This window comes from Mesoplodon densirostris, chromosome 1 (assembly GCF_025265405.1).
Source record: "Mesoplodon densirostris isolate mMesDen1 chromosome 1, mMesDen1 primary haplotype, whole genome shotgun sequence".
Taxonomy (NCBI): Eukaryota; Metazoa; Chordata; class Mammalia; order Artiodactyla; family Ziphiidae; genus Mesoplodon; species Mesoplodon densirostris.
In genome coordinates, this window is record NC_082661.1 from 203,283,020 (window position 1) to 203,299,789 (window position 16,770).

At 45.5% G+C, this 16,770-nt stretch overlaps 1 protein-coding gene across 3 annotated transcripts in view; it reads left to right on the forward strand.

Annotated features, from left to right (window-relative positions):
- Positions 1–16,288, forward strand: part of GUCY1A1 (guanylate cyclase 1 soluble subunit alpha 1) — a 61,233-nt gene extending 44,945 nt beyond the window's left edge. For all 3 annotated transcript variants that reach the window (XM_060114513.1, XM_060114520.1, XM_060114522.1), the window contains exons 6-9: positions 527–1,012; positions 4,544–4,687; positions 9,586–9,740; positions 14,013–16,288. In XM_060114513.1, coding sequence (XP_059970496.1) covers positions 527–1,012; positions 4,544–4,687; positions 9,586–9,740; positions 14,013–14,214 — 987 coding nt within the window. In that variant the 3' untranslated portion in view covers positions 14,215–16,288. The remainder of the gene's footprint in view (positions 1–526; positions 1,013–4,543; positions 4,688–9,585; positions 9,741–14,012) is intronic.
- Positions 16,289–16,770: the final 482 nt, after the last annotated feature.

The following is a 16,770-nucleotide window of genomic DNA, read 5'->3' on the forward strand; positions in this document are numbered from 1 at the left end:
ACAAGTGACCCTGTCATCCAGGACAAACACATGAAGCCCCTGTCGCTCAGGGCTCCTCGTGCCATCCTTTCTGCTGCTGTCCACAGAATGTAGTAGCAGAAGCATCCGCGTGCCACATAGTGAGAAAGCCCTGAAGCAAGAGTTTGGGGCTCTGTTGATTGAACATCATGAGTTCTGTGTAGCCTGTACTCCAGTATATTCTCCAAATGTCTGCATGCATTTTAGAATTCATAGTAAATTGCAACGATAAGAAAGCATATTGTTTTTGTTGACCAGTAGAAAAAAATCAAGTCTAAAAATAAAAGGAGGGACTTCCCTGGTGGTCCAGGGGTTAGGACTCCACGCTTCCACTGCAGGGGGCGCAGGCTCGATCCCTGGTCGGGGCACTGAGATCCTGCAGGCCTCACGGTACAGCCACACACACAAACCAAAGGGATTATCCCTGTACCCACCTCCTCACCTTTTGTCTCAAAAAGCTGTTGGGAACTTGAATAAGCCACAACGGTTGGTGCTTCTTCCTACGCAGGTGATGGACCTCAAAGGCCAGATGATCTACATGGTGGAGTCCAGCGCCATCCTGTTCCTGGGCTCGCCCTGCGTGGACAGACTGGAGGACTTCACGGGCCGGGGGCTCTACCTCTCGGACATCCCCATCCACAACGCCCTGCGGGACGTGGTCCTGATCGGAGAACAGGCCAGGGCGCAGGACGGCCTGAAGAAGAGGCTGGGCAAGCTCAAGGCCACGCTGGAGCAGGCCCACCAGGCCCTGGAGGAGGAGAAGCGAAAGACGGTGGACCTCCTGTGCTCCATCTTCCCCTGCGAGGTGGCGCAGCAGCTGTGGCAGGGCCGCGCCGTCCAGGCCAAGCGGTTCGGCGACGTCACCATGCTCTTCTCGGACATCGTGGGCTTCACGGCCATCTGCTCGCAGTGCTCCCCGCTGCAGGTCATCACCATGCTCAACGCGCTCTACACCCGCTTCGACCGGCAGTGCGGAGAGCTGGACGTCTACAAGGTAGGGGCCGGGCCGGGGGCGGGGGGTGGGGTGAGGCCAGGGGCCCCGGCCTGGGAGCAGGCGGTGTGCCTCGGCCGTGCGCGAGTCCTCCGGCCCGAAAGGGCTCCGAAGCCGCTCATTCCAGAAAGGACGAGCCTGTGCCAAAGAACAAGCACAGAGGGCAGGAGTGACAGAGCCAGGGGGCGGGCCGTCGGACCCCCAGAGAGGGCAAGTTTAAAAGACAGCCTGGGCTTCCCTGGTGGCGCAGTGGTTGAGAGTCCACCTGCCGATGCAGGGGGCGCGGGTTCGTGCCCCGGTCCGGGAAGATCCCACATGCCGCGGAGCGGCTGGGCCCGTGAGCCATGGCCACTGAGCCTGCGCATCCGGATCCTGTGCTCCGCAACGGGAGAGGCCACAACAGTGAGAGGCCCGCGTACCACCAAAAAAAAAAGAAAAGTGAGCCTGAGCCTCGACTGTGAGACCTGAGATGAACTGTTAAGGTGAGATGTTTCAAGGTCAGCCTTGCACAGGCAGGACGTATCCTTTCTCTCTGCAGAAGGAAAGAAGCACGAGGACTGCACGAATTGTCTTCGAACGGATTCATTCAGTACAGGGTAACGGGATCCTTTTCACAGCCGGGGAAGAGCAACCCCAGTCAACGGCTTATGGGGTTACTGTACCCAGGCCAAGGGCAGAAGGAGGCGTGTCTTCAAATCTCCTTTACTGCCTTATTGGTTTTGTAAGCAGAGAAAGTTAAATAACCTTTCTTATTTCTGAAACAGAGGATATAACACCCACCCACAGAGTTTATATGCATGAATAACACGCATTATGTCCCGTAATTTTCATGAACACGACTGTTACAAAGATTATGGTAAAAAAAATAATCTGTCCTTCATCAGCCAGCAGGCACTGAGTGCCTACAGGGTAGCAGCCATCATTCTAGGCTCTAAGGATGCACAGAGATTGTCCCTGAAACATAAGAAACTATTTTTTAAATGTAACTTTTGTTAATAAGAGAACCAATGAAGACGTTTTGTGTCCAGCTTATTTCTTTAGAAGTAAAACATATCTTCTTGCTGATTTAAAGTATTTTACATTGTCCTAAATACTGGCATAAGCAATAAAGCATGCTTCTCATTTATGTGGCTTGAATCATCTTTTAATTTGCCCCGTAAAAATCTGGCATTTCAGAGCTTAATGCAACATGAAAATAAATGATTAAAGAGGAAACAAAAATTATTTATGGGACTCTATAAGCCCCTCCTTTGTTCCAATCTAGATGCTCGAAGTAAAATTTTCCTTTTAAAAAATTTGTAACAGGAAATTCCAGACAGAGCTATGATTCCCTTAGGAAAAAAGAGGTCCATGCATAATTACAGATAAAATAATTGGCTTCACTTAGGTTAAGCCTCATGGCCTCTTGTGGAATTCACTGTATTTATTTGTAGACAGTTTATGTCTTGAGAATATCTCCTCTCAGAACTGGGAGGTCTCCTTGTCTTCTGCAAACTGCTGTGACTGCTCGCAGAAGCTGCCCGCCGCTGCACGGTTCACCCTGTTGAAACTTTAAAACATGGGTCATTCCTTCCCCGCGTTCAGAATCTTGTTCCTCACGACGAGGATGCGGGCGCAGAGCCCCCTGGGGGCCCAGCCGCAGCCCAGCCAGAGAGCCTGCATCCTTGTTTCACCCGCTCTTCACGCCGACTCTGCGTGGAAACACCTGGAGGTGCTGTGAACAAATGGGGGAGGGTCCTCGCCTCGGAATAACCTTAAGATATAGAGAGTGTTCATCAGGGCTGACCTGTGCCCGCGGTGGCTTCCAAGGAACAGTCAGGCTTGTTTATTCCAGGACCCGATGGACCAGGGCTTCATTCAGTTGCATTTCCCTTCTGTCTTTCAACCTCTCGGTCGTTTTCTGCTTATCTGAGTGTGTATTTGTCTGTTGTTTCAGCACATCCTTACTGGTCCTCCAGCGATGGCCAGCGTGGGGTGGGGGGTACAGTCCCTGTGAAAAGAGTCCACGGTGGGTGGGCGGGCAGAGGAGGGACACACAGAGACGCACAGGGCAGATTCCCTGTGACACTGGGGACGCGATACCACTCTCACCTCTGCAGGGGCTGCAGCAGCACAGAGGACAGCACCCAACACCCAGTAGGGGCGAGGGTGCCCTTCTCCTACTTAGTAACGCTTCCTGAGCCCTGTGACAGGTTAGCCGTTAGCCTGAGCGCTTCTCTGCCTGTGGTGCCGAGGAGATGCTCTTGGGATGCCCGGCCGCTGGGCTGTGTCCGTGGTGAACAGCCTGGGCCCCAGTGATGGAGGAGTTGATGAGACAGACTCCGAGAGCTTGTGTCCCACTGGGAGAAAAGCCAACCAACACGGGCGTAACTCCACAGCATCCCCGTTGGTGTGCTCTCCTGGTAGGAAATGGAGCAGGTATGGGGCCGTGGGCGGAATCGGCCTCCCTCGCCAGGTGTGTGTCAGCAGGGCCCGAGGAGACCAGGGACACGCCAGGTGGCCACCTGCAGGAATACTGTTCCAGACCGAGGAGTAGCAAGTGTTTGGTATGTTTGAGGGGAAACAGGTGGCCGCTGGCTTGGAACACAGTGCGCAAGAGGGAGAATTAGGAAATGGATTGGGGGCAGCGGAAAGGCAGGGCAAGAACTTGGGGGGCATGTTAAGGGCCCCGGCATTTATTCTGCATGAAATAGGGAGTCACTGAAGTTTGTCCCCGTTCTCTTCTCTCTCGTCTCCATCCCCCTAGATTAGAAGCTCTGGATCAGAACAGTGGTATGATCTGATAAGTTACAATTAATATTTAGAGGAGAAAAATGTACCTATTACAAATTGGTGGCTTATGTGTGGATTTAAAGTAACCATTAGCTTTCTGTACTCAGGATCACAGACAGATAAAAATCACTCGTAGCAACAGCAATCATGACAATGATAATAATATACATGAAAATTACAGAAGAGCCTGATTTCCAATAGCTTTCCAGTCACCACTGTCTCTGCCTCTGGGCTTGACATCTTGGTTTCTACACTTTGTGATTAATATTCATGTGGACAGTTTAGCGTTGCTATGACAACCCCAAATGTCCTTTTGAAAAGCTAAAATGGCAGTTTTAACCTGGCACATCCTTATTAAATTCATAGGGCCTTGATTCAGTAGTGACTTTGTTCAGAACGCTGTATTTTATTCTGAGAGGGTATAAAATCACCCAGTATCTTAAACAGTTTAGTATAAACCCAAAGTATGTCATTTGCTTCTACAAAACCCTTTTACGTGGTGGGGAAAGAAGGAGGTGACTCAGTGGCGATCCTGGGAGTAGAAGCCCCTCCCGACACTGTGTTCACAGCATGGCACTGCCGCTCACCTTGTGCGTTTCCTGGGAAGGAAAGCCTTTTCCAAGAGTCTGTGATTTGCTCTGATGTTCCATTGGCCCTGAGCGCTGAGGTGTCTGCTGCATGATTCTTAATTTCTGCTCTATGATATGCACTGTGATGCTTCCTCAGCTTCTGTTTGTAATGTGGAAAATCTGTTGTGCGTAGGTGGAGACCATCGGCGATGCATACTGTGTGGCTGGGGGCTTGCACAAAGAGAGTGACACCCACGCTGTTCGGATCGCACTGATGGCCCTGAAGATGATGGAGCTCTCTGATGAAGTGGTGTCTCCCCACGGAGAGCCCATCAAGGTGAGGCGTATCACATCCTGGCTAGGAGATATCAGGACAGTAAATGCTGATTAGTTAGATCCCAACAGAATGGTCTCCAGCTTGCTTTACTACGCGGTGTTAAATGGCTTACAGATCACTTAGAGACCAAAGACGCCATCCATGGCTTGAGCTTTGAAAAAATGGTTCCCAGACCCGCACTTCAGAACCACGGCTTCCTCCGTGACCTGGGAGCTGGTTCCAGAACCACACAACCACAGCCAGGCAGGGAACCACTGTGCTCGGAAAGCAGCTGTGTCCACTGCTGTCTGCAGAAGAAAGTTGCAGCTACTTTAATTGCATCAGCAACGTGGAAATACTGCATCACGACTCTTCCAGAATGAATGACTGGCAACTGGGCTCCCTGCTAAGCAGGGGAGAGAGAACACAAAGGCTTCCCCAGCCGTGCTCACAACAGGAGTGCAGGCAGAAATGCAGGTTTCCAGAGCTCATGCAAGGGCTTCTGATTCACCACACCTAAGTACATCTAGAACCTTCAAGGGACTTTGGAAAATGGAATGTTTAGTTTTTTGATCCCTGCAGGGGAGGAATTACACGAGAATGAAGTGGGCTGCTAATCCACCAATATTTTCCAGGACACATAAAGTTCCAAAATTTCTAGATGAGCCAGATCCCAGAATAATAATGTCTTGTAGCAGATGAGAAAATAAAATTAACACACTAACCATTGATTTAATAGATAAAACATGAGTGGAATATCCTTATTTGTCCCACTTGAAGTGAATCTGCTATTTAATTTTTATAGAACAACCTCAGTTGATGACCTTCAGAAATGGGCCTTTGAAGTAATATGGAATCCTATGTGGCATGATATAAAATATATAGAGAAGGAGGAAAAAAATTGGAAGTTTAGCCAGGGCTCTCTCCACTGTTAATAGAAGCCATATGTGTAAGCCTTCACAACTATCTTCTAAGTCAACTCTCATCCCAGTTATATACCAATGTGTGACACACTTCCCTAAAATCAGTGGCGTAAAACCACAGAGCCGTGATTTTGCACTGATTCTGTGCGTCGGAATTTGGATGAGGCAAAGCAGGAATACCTTGTCCATTTCTCACAGTATCTGCCACCTCAGCTGGGAATCCTCAGCGGTTGAGGGCGCGTAGGGTAGCTGGGATTACACCACTTGAACCAGAGCTTCACTTGCCTGCCTGGTTCCCTGGGTGGGGGTGGCAGAGGGCGGGGCCCAGCCAGGACTATCAGCCCAGGTGCTCACCTGTCACGCTCCGCTGGGGCAGCCTCAGGGCCGTCCCACTTCTTACATAGGGGCCATGTCCTGGTGAACAGGTCTGCATCCACTGCATGGCCTTTATGCCCTGACCTAAGGAGATACACTGTAACACGTCCATTTTGTCCTACTGGTCACAGCAACCCTAAGCCTGCCCACAGGGGAGAAGACTGAGACCCCAGGTTTCAATAAGAAGAGTGCGACATAATTTTCAACTGTGCTTTAAAAGCTTCACAGTATCTGACTTTTCCAGATGCTTAATTTCTATACTTTTTTAGAAGAGAATTATGTGTTTTTTTGTTGTTGTTGTTTTCTCTTTTTTTTGGTGAGGAATCTCATAGCATCAAAGTAAATGCTTAAAATATCCAGATTAATAATAAAACCAGTGATCTCCACATAAATGGATTTCGTAATTAAGATGTGTATGTTTGGGGCAGGGGGGTTAGTGGCATGACTTTTGATATTTGTAGAAATACACTTTTAGAGTTTTGCAATTGCAAGAATTATTTATAGCTAGTTTCAAAGATAGATACCTGGGTGATAATAGTTTAGCTTTACTGACCTGTAAAGTCAGATGTTAAATCACCTTTTTCTTTGTATTGACCTGCAGTCCTAGGAAATATCTGACAGCCTTAGGGGCTACTCATGAAATATCACAGACGCAGAAGTACAGAGTAGTTTTAGTAGAGAGAGGAGCACTAATGTGTATCACAGGGCGCAGATTGTGACTTAAACATCATCTTATTTAAAATTTTTATAACAACATTATGAAAAGGCATCCACAATTCACTGCTAGACAAGAGTAGTTGAGTCTCTCACGGATCCAATTTGGAGTCATGTTTCTTACCCTCCTACCCCACGGCATAGAATCACAGTGAAAGAATAAGAAGTATTTCCTTTTTTTTTCAAACTCTATGTTTTCTCCAGCGTGTCATATGTACAAACCATCTACGCACTTATTCCTACCGACTTCCTCACTAACGTCCACCCACTGAGGCTTGGAAGACGGTGGGTGGACACTATCTCATGATGGAGACCAGGGCCAGGCTGAGTCAGGAGGTGCAGAGTGAACTCGGACACAGGCTCTGGGAACCTCCCTCCCCGCCCCAGAACCTGTGTGCGGAGGGGCTACATCAGTAGTGGCCCCAAAGGGGAGACTCCCCAGCAGGTTTCCACTGGGGGCGTGATGGGCCTGTTAAACTTTGGACTATTTTCATGCTTGTAAATTTGAAAAGTTCCCGGATAAGGAAGCTTTGGGGTTGAGTGTGAGATTCAGGGCTGGGGGAGGGGAGTTGGGGGGCAGGCTAGGAAGCAAAGAGACACTGGCTTTGTCTGCGTTGTTTGGATGTTTATGAGGAAGATGCATTTCCATATTACTTATGCAATAGAAACAGTAAAACGCCATGATAAACTTGTATTAAAAGCTAGAATGACTAGGTACAAAGAGAGAAACTGATTTAACCAGAAGAGTGCCCAAAGACAGTAAAAACTTCTAAAATTCTGCCTGATATTTATAAGCAGAAGATAGCCTTTTGTCACCTTATTTTATGTGTTTACATTGTTCACTGTCATAGTGTTTACATATAGAACCATATTCTCCTAAGGAAGAAAAAGCTGGAATGTAATAGACATTTATGTTTTTCTGCTTAAAGTAAAACTTGGATGAAGAAGGAACTTTAGGGCTTCCCTGGTGGCACAGTGGTTGAGAGTCCGCCTGCCGATGCAGGGGACACGGGTTCGTGCCCCGGTCCGGGAGGATCCCACATGCCGCGGAGCGGCTGGGCCCGTGAGCTATGGCCGCAGAGCCTGCGCGTCCGGAGCCTGTGCTGCGCAACGGGAGAGGCCATAACAGTGAGAGGCCCGCGTACCATTAAAAAAAAAAAAGAAGGAACTTTAAAAATAATCCAACCCTGCATTTTTTAGGTGAGGAAAGAGTACAAGGGAAATTTGGAGATTCAGAGAAAGTCAGACTACCAGATGCAGAGAAGAGACCAGTGGTCCCAGAAGGAAGGGGTTGGAGGGAGGGGAACGTGGGAGTGAGGGTTAGATGTACAGACAACTGGGTGTGAAATAAATAAGTTACGAGGATGTAATGGACCACACAGCAAGTACTGTTATTTTATGACAACTCTGTGGGGAGTGTAATCTATAAAATATTGAATAACTGTGTTGTACGCCTGAAACTAATATAATATTGTAGGTCAGAGTACCAGCTATTAGCACAATTTTGGTTTCTAATACAAATTTCCTGATTCATGATGTAGGGCTTTTGTTTGAAAATTTTGCAGAATTCATGATTTGACATGTTATAAGCCAATGATTCTCAGAAGTTTCTAGAAGAGGTCTGAAATTAGCTGTAAAACTAGGGAGATCAGGAGTCTTCTGGATTCTAAAGGACATCTAAGTCACTGAGTACTTGGCCTCTGTGTACAATACGCACATCTAATAAAACTTGTTTTAAATGGTCAGCTAAACATAGAACTGAAAGTAACATGCATGGTATCTGTCATTTAAAACATCCCCCCTTTAACTTGCTTTGCTGCAGCAGTAATTTAAAATCTGTACCTCCTCTGAGATCAGTATTTGGAGCTTCCAGAAGATCCCACTTTAAAACACTGTCTTAACTGCTCTCCAGATCATTGATAACTTGCAGGACGCCTCACTGCTGTGGCCTCTCCGGTTGCAGAGCACAGGCTCCGGACGCGCAGGCTCAGTGGCCATGGTTCACGGGCCCAGCCGCTCCGCGGCATGTGGGATCTTCCCAGACCGGGGCACGAACCCGTGTCCCCTGCATCGGCAGGCGGACTCTGAACCACTGCGTCACCAGGGAAGCCCCCAGATGTTTTTGACTGAAATGTGTGTAGTCACTATGACGCAGGCGTCAGCAATGCCAACTTCCCGCTTCCTCCGTCATTTTCTGCTTAAATATTACAATTCTCTTTCTGCACTTGGTCATTTGAGTAGTGAGGTAGTGTTTGACATAAAGTCCTTTTAAAGCAAAACACCTAAAAACCCGCCCTCTGCATCCTGAGCACTGGCTTCTGGGCCCCCTCTGACCGCGTTGGGAAACAACTTCTGGGCTCCGGAATCAGGTCTCTCTCACCAATGGACAGAGCAGGTTCACGTCAACAGTCCACGGGCACTTTGGTCACCGTGGTGACTGTGGTCCGTTCGTGGAGGGCTTCGATTCAGATGTGGAAGACAGTTGAGATAAAGGATGCTCTGTGCGAACAGCGGCGCAGTGGTTGAGAGTCTGCCTGCCGATGCAGGGGACGCGGGTTCGTGCCCCGGTCCGGGAAGATCCCACATGCCGCGGAGCGGCTGGGCCCGTAAGCCATGGCCGCTGAGCCTGCGCGTCCGGAGCCTGTGCTCCGCAACGGGAGAGGCCACAACAGTGAGAGGCCCGCGTACCGCAAAAAAAAAAAAAAAAAAAAAAAAGAGGCGAGGCTGATGGCGGCCTAGTGGTTTTTACGTGGAGGTGGGGAGCAGAGGGGAATCGGCTGCAGGCTTGGAGGAAGGAGGGGGTGAGGGGAGAGCAAGCAGCCCAGTGGTCTCGACAGGCACACAGCCGGCGCTGACTAGCGGCAGTGTTCACCCGTGACCGGAACGTTGCGTTGCCCTTGCTTTCAGATGCGCATTGGACTGCATTCCGGGTCGGTTTTTGCCGGAGTTGTCGGAGTTAAGATGCCCCGTTACTGCCTTTTTGGAAATAATGTCACCTTGGCTAACAAGTTCGAGTCCTGCAGTGTCCCCCGGAAAATCAACGTCAGCCCTACCACCTACAGGTATGGATCCCGTTCAGTGCCTGAAGTCTATTCTTCTCATTCATACGCAGTCGTCATTTTTGTCTATTGGTTTGTTTCATTCTTCATAACTTGTTCTTGCTTAGATCATCTTAAAGGAAAAGAAAAGCCATAACTTGTATCATCCTCACTTTAACTGTTTTTTTTAACTGATCGTTAGCCTCATGGGAACTTTGATCTCCAGCCCGACCTATGATTCTCCACTGAGCTAGACTCGTACGTTCTGACCTGTATTTCTGCTCGGGTGACTAACTGGCCCATTACAGCCAACGTGATCCTATTAGAACAGCTGATTCCCCCCCGCCCCCGAAGACACCCACTTCCCACCGGCCAAGCTCCATCCGTCTCCTGACTGGGTGGTAGAGGGCCGCCGTGCACCTGGTTGCTGGGACCAGCACCCTGGGCATGCCCTCTCCTTCCCCGTGTGTGCCCCGTCCCCACTGCAGATGAGTATGCTGCACGCACCGCTCCTCGCCCCCCGACCCAGTGCCACTGCACGCAGGGCTCCTCCCCCCACCCCCGTGCTGCTGCACGCAGGGCTCCTCCTCCCCCATGCCACTGCACGCAGCGCTCCTCGCCCCCCACCCCGTGCCTCTGCACGCAGCGCTCCTCACCACCCCAGCCCCCGTGCTGCTGCACGCAGCACTACTCACACCCAGGCTCCCCTCCACGTGGTACCCATGTTCTCTTCGTGAAGCACAGGTCAGATGCGTCCCCCCGCCTTACAAGCCAGAGCAAAATTAAACGTGCAACCACGGACTCACGTGCTTCCTCTCACCAGGGTCCCGCCAGACCCTACCCGCAAGGCTTCTTCCACTCCCTCCTTATTTCACGGATCTCCTGCAACCCAGACTCGTTTTTATGCATCACACTCACCAAACCGATTCCTGAATGGAGGATGCTTTCTTTGCATTTTTCTCCCGGGTCATCCCCTGCCTTCCTCCTTCTCACATCAGACCTTAAGTCAGAGGCCGCGTCTTCACAGACATATTCCTCACCCGCCCTGGACACACCCTCAGGTGCTCATCTCAGCTCATCCTGTGTTTCTTAAGTTCAGGACAAGCGGAGATTCTATGAGAAGTTATACAAATATGAAAGGTAATTATTTCTTTGCAGAGCTTTATTGATAGTACATTGAATTCAGGGATGGCGTTTCCCAGTACAGTAATATTAGGAAGTGTTAACTTCCTTGATATATTTATGAAGCACATGTAACTTTAGGACACAGACTGCATACCCACAACCAAAAATATCCATTTCCTTCAAACTTCCACTTCCAAATTCTGATCAGTAATTTAGAATGTAATGGCAATTAGACATTCCTTTCTTTTAAATGTCATGAGGAGTTTTCTTCTAGGGGACAGTTTCCCACATTTTTGTTTGTTTTTACTGAAGTGCAAAGAACGCACAGACACTAGGTTCAATATCGTTTGAGTTTGGGGTCAGTGGATTAAAGGGAGGGTTGCGTGCAGTGATGCAGGATCATTAAAGACAAAACTGGCAGGTGCCCCGTGCGGGCGGGAAAGTTGACCAGCGACACAGAAGCAGGACTTGAATTCCACCAGGGAACAAGGAGAATAAGGGATTATGGGACGATGACCAAATTAGGAGAGTTGATGCAGCCACTTGCAGGAAACTGTGTCCGGTCAGGAGAGATAAAGAAAAACTCCCTCCACATGTGAGCATCTGCCCTGGGACTGTGGCTACTATTCTTGGATCTTACTCAAGCTTTCTTCTGAATGGTTTTATTTTTCCAACCTGTTTTTCTTACAAATTTGGATCTTTTTAAAAAGATGATTTAATGAACAAAATATCTGTAAGTCTCTTTAAAAAGCATGGGATTTGTAGGCAGAAGACATGTCCTACAGCACAGGGCTTACCAGATGTGTGATCTGGAGCAAGGCTCTTCATACATTCAAATGATTTTCTTTAAAGCCACTTCTGAATGCTCCAGATAGAAGAATAAAACCAGAGAAAAATAGATTCCACCCATACCCTTTTGCAGCTTGCCTTGAATCCACTCAATACTATGTTTTTGAGATTTTTTTCTTGATGAAATATAAATCCAGTTCATAAAAATCTGGTTCATTTATTTACAGTATTCCTAATGCAGTGGTGTGCTGGTAAACCAGCCTGCGGAGTGAAGTGGATACTCCCTGACTTCTAGCATTTACCAGTTTTTAAGGTGTAAATACTATCACTGTGGCAGGTTTCAGGCTACCGATGGTTTAACTGGCTTGCAGAATTCCAGAGTGTTTAACAGCTGTTTCTCACAAGCTGGTACGAGATAAATCTAGCATGTCCCCATATGTGCATGTGATATAATATGTATTCTAGAGTATAAATAAGCCAGTCTGTCTTCTATCCATGGGTAATTAGAGGATTGCCAGTTTTTCATTATTATACAACGTGATTTGATAAATATTCTTATACATATGTGTCTAGATAATATACCTACGAATGGTATTCCCAGATCGTGGGCTATACCCAGTTTCGGCTTTACTAAGTATCAGTTAGCTGTCCAGATTGGTTTCACCAATCTATTGGTATATATTGGTAATATATATCAATAGAATCCACGGTGTCTGAAGGTTTCTATTTCCCAGTGACTGATATTATCAGACTGATTGTTACCAATATGACAGGTGTTATGTGGTATCTAATTGATGCTTACTTAATCCTGTTCAATTTATTTAATCTTCACAACTGTCTTAAGAGACATGTATTATTTTAATTCCCATTTGAAAGGCTAGAAATCTGACATCTTTGCTGTTATTCAAACCTACATCTACCAGACTTTGAAGCTTATACTTTCAATTGTGTGGAATTCTGTAATTTTTCATTATATATTACCAAATACTATGCCTTAAAAATAATAGGTACTCGGGCTTCCCTGGTGGCGCAGTGGTTGAGAGTCCGCCTGCCGATGCAGGGGACACGGGTTCGTGCCCCAGTCTGGGAAGATCCCACATGCCGCGGAGCGGCTAGCCCCGTGAGCCATGGCTGCTGAGCCTGTGCATCCGGAGCCTGTGCTCCACAATGGGAGAGGCCACAACAGTGAGAGGCCCATGTACCAAAATAAATAAATAAATAAATAAATAAAATAATAAGTACTCAAAATATTTACAAATCCATGACTAAAACATCATTTCATTAGTCTTATGATTTTGCAGACTACATATTTATTGGTGCACTGATAAAAATTAGTTGATTGAACACTCCATGTATTCTACTTGAGGTCTGTGATCCTCGAGACGTGCACCTCTGTCCAGCGGTTTTCTCAGCACACAGAAGGGCGTCAGGGTCCCGAAGTCTCGTGCAGCATCGTCACTCTTTTCATTGCAGACTGGGGAGTGGAAGGGGAGATATGAGGAGAGATTTTCTGCAGAAGCTGGTTTAGAGCCTGTTTCCATCCATGGCCCGAGTAATAGATCAGAGAGATGCTTATTAAGTTTGCATTTGACAGAGAGCTAGAGAAGCAAGTGGGAAGAGGAGACAGTAACTTAATCAAAATGATTAGAGTTTCAAATGAGTTTATCGTCATGGACAAATGCAGCAAATAATAAAAGCCTGTAGAACATCTGAATTTAAGGTGAAATTTAATTCTTAAGAATTTAAGAAGAAAATATATTGCAAATATCAGATAGTAAGTAGAGTGTCGATATATACAACTAAATCTCACTTTAGTCCTACTAACCTAGAATTCATAAAAGTTCTATTGAGAGATCTCAAAGTTACTCTCACATTTTATATATAGATATATATCTTATATAGAATTTTCTTTCACAAGTTCCTGCCCAAGCTTACTTCTCAGTAATATTTAGAAAACGAATGAATTGACAGACAATGTCTTATCTCTTTCAACTCTTCCAGTTCTGTAACATTATTTCCATGTATTTTTTGCTATTATTAGACTTTTTGCATTGTTTTGGGTTTTTTTCCCCACTGCTGTGAATTGCACTGTTCTATAGATTATAGATGATACCTTTATAAGACTATTTTATAGTTATTTTTCCTCATATGAGTGAACTACATTATTTGGTACGGCTTTCTATTATTGTGCATTGATTCCTTGCCATTCTTCTGTGAAGACGCTTATAAACATCATTAGGATTTTTCCTGTCAGTGACACTGAAGATGTCTGGTTTATTAATATTCTCAGGAATGTTCCTTTAGTTATGTCACCTATTCTTGATTAGACAGTTACGTCCGTCTTAAGTTTTATGATTAATATTTGCATTTCAATATTTCCAGATTACTCAAAGACTGTCCTGGTTTTGTGTTTACACCTCGATCAAGGGAGGAGCTTCCACCAAACTTTCCTAGTGACATTCCTGGAATCTGTCATTTTCTGGAAGCTTATCAACAAGGAACAACTTCAAAGCCATGGTTCCAGAAGAAAGATGTTGAGGAAGCCAATGCCAATTTTTTAGGCAAAGCATCGGGAATAGATTAGCCAAATATACACCCAATTGTTAGTCTCTGGGTTTGAGTCCTTGGAGCGTGTGTGGACCTTCTGAGAGCACACTGGGATGGCAGCGAGCTGAAAAGCGGTAGTGACATTTGGGGAGCTGTCACCATCTGCTTTTCCTTCCACTTAACATGACAAAAATGTATTCACCTCAATATTCAACTCTTCAGTGAAAAAGAGAGAGAGAAAGAAAGAAAGAAAAGAGAGAGGAGAGAGAAAGAAAGAAGGAAAGAAAGAAGCCTCAAACAGTGACTTTGGGGGAATATTTCTGATATATAAGAATAGCTTATAACCTGTACTCAGAACTCAGCGCCTTGTTCATATATCGGGTGATTGTAGTGACCTGTACAGCCTGGTGGAGTCACCTGCCTTCTGCCCTGGCCAAACACCCTGGTTATCAAAGCGCTTCTTCTAGTGTTGGTTGCCTTAAAAACGCTTTTTGAATAGAAACCATAGGCTTTGATACCCTAAGCTCTTTGAACCTTTCAGGTCTGCATTTTGTTACATTTCCTCATTTAACTGTTAGCATACATAACAAAATAGATTGAGGCTTTCTTCTGTTGCACTTTTTTCTTTTTCTTTTTTTAGAGAAAATAAGCCATTGTGGGTTAGATGCAATATGAATCTAAAGTAGGTCTTCTGTAAATATCAAAGATGATTTTATAAAAATATCCTCCACAACGTAATGTGTCATAACAATAAATATTTCCTTTTCTGACATTTTTAAAAGTCTATATATGGGAAAGGCTATTTTAATCCATAAGAGCAATTTCATTTCTCTTAATTCATTTTTGTGTCATAGTCTTCAGAATAAAAGATGGTTACAGTCTACATTAAAATGCAATAATATTATTCTAATTTACTTTACCCAGAAGCAACATGGAGTTAAGGCAGCATTCAGGGAATTAATCATAACGTACAGAAATAAAACATATACACACACAGCACTAATTTGGACCTATTTCAGCAGACACCCTCCATTGCCAGGCTGAGCCATATAAAGTTCCATTAGGAAAATCTAAGTTCAGAAGTGGGAAACAAGACTTGTTCTTTTTGCTGATAGCTTACTTTTTAAGTGTTTGTGTTCAACACTTTGGTGTGTATATATGTCCTTGGAACCATCAGGACTCTTTGTCTTAAGTACACATCTGTGAATTTTTTATTCTAGCGAAATTAATTCAATGATATTTTTAAAGAGGGTGTTAATATTGATGAAGAAAATTATGCTGTGATTTCATTGTAGAAATTTCAAAACATTTTTCTGGAACGTGAACTTTTAATAATGTTAGTCTAAGATCTCTGGTGAACTAAGTAACATGTAGAGTTTGGTTGGAGATAAGGATCTGATTTTAAAAAGAACGCAACTTCAAAGCAAGAGAAAGCTGAACATTACAGTGTTTAAGTCAGTATTTGCAGAGCTATAGATACACTGAACTCTTATTTGGGGATCTGAGGGGTAAGTCAGCTGGAATTTTTAACAGTTATCTCCACTAGTCCCCAGGCCAGTCCATGGTGACCTCAGGAATAAAGGCCATTACTGGCTGGCCTCTAGCATCCCTGGCGTATTACTGTACATATCACAATAATTATTATTTACTCAATGATGCTCCAGTGTCTTGAGGTACTGAATAGGGCTCATTAAATACCAATTCTATTATTGGAGAGTATCACAGGCCTTGGGAAAATATCGTCTCACAATTATATGAAGTTAATAAAAGTATTTAAAAGGAAAGTAAAGACTTAAATACATTTTTCTTTCTGGAAAATGAGCCCTTATTACAGGGAAAATATTAGGAATTAAGGGAAATTAAAAAGCATAAAATAATGTGTCTTATTTATCACCTATTTAAGCAGACCCAAATTTGCTAATAATTTATGTTCCAAAAGTTGTAAATTAATTAGAATTCAAAAAATATTTTCTGTGTGTGTGTGTGTGTGTAAACACACACACATAGAACCAATGGAGGAAAATGTGAACAATCTGTGTAAAAGCTCCATGGGAATTCCTTGTACAATTCCTGCAACCTTTCCATAAGTTTGATATTTTATCCAAATAAAAAGTTACCAAAAATGTATTTTCTCGAAAACATTAAGTCATCTGTGATAGATTCCCCAGGCCAGCCTGCAAAGGCTCGTTAACTATGGGATACCTCAGAGCCCTTAAGCAAGATGGACATACAACATATCCATGAGGGAAGGCACTCAAAATCTGCGACTTGGATGCTAAAAACTTTAAGGAATCCCTTTTCCATCTCTGTCTGATCCACTTTGGAGGGTGGAGGTGAGGGAGACGTATTCCTGGCCAGACCACTGAGGGTAGGCAGGGACAGAGCCCGAGGGTATGTTCGCAAGGACAGTGAGGGACCCGGACGGGGGCTTGAGGCTGGCGTGGTGTTGAGGATGCAGAAGAGGATGGACACAGAGGGTCTCTGACAGGGTTGGGAGCCAAGGGTTCTGAATCTTACTGCCAAGTGAACTGTCCTGAAATATATATAATGTGGGTCCCAAGACACCTGTTCCTCCTAAGAACGCCAGGAGCGG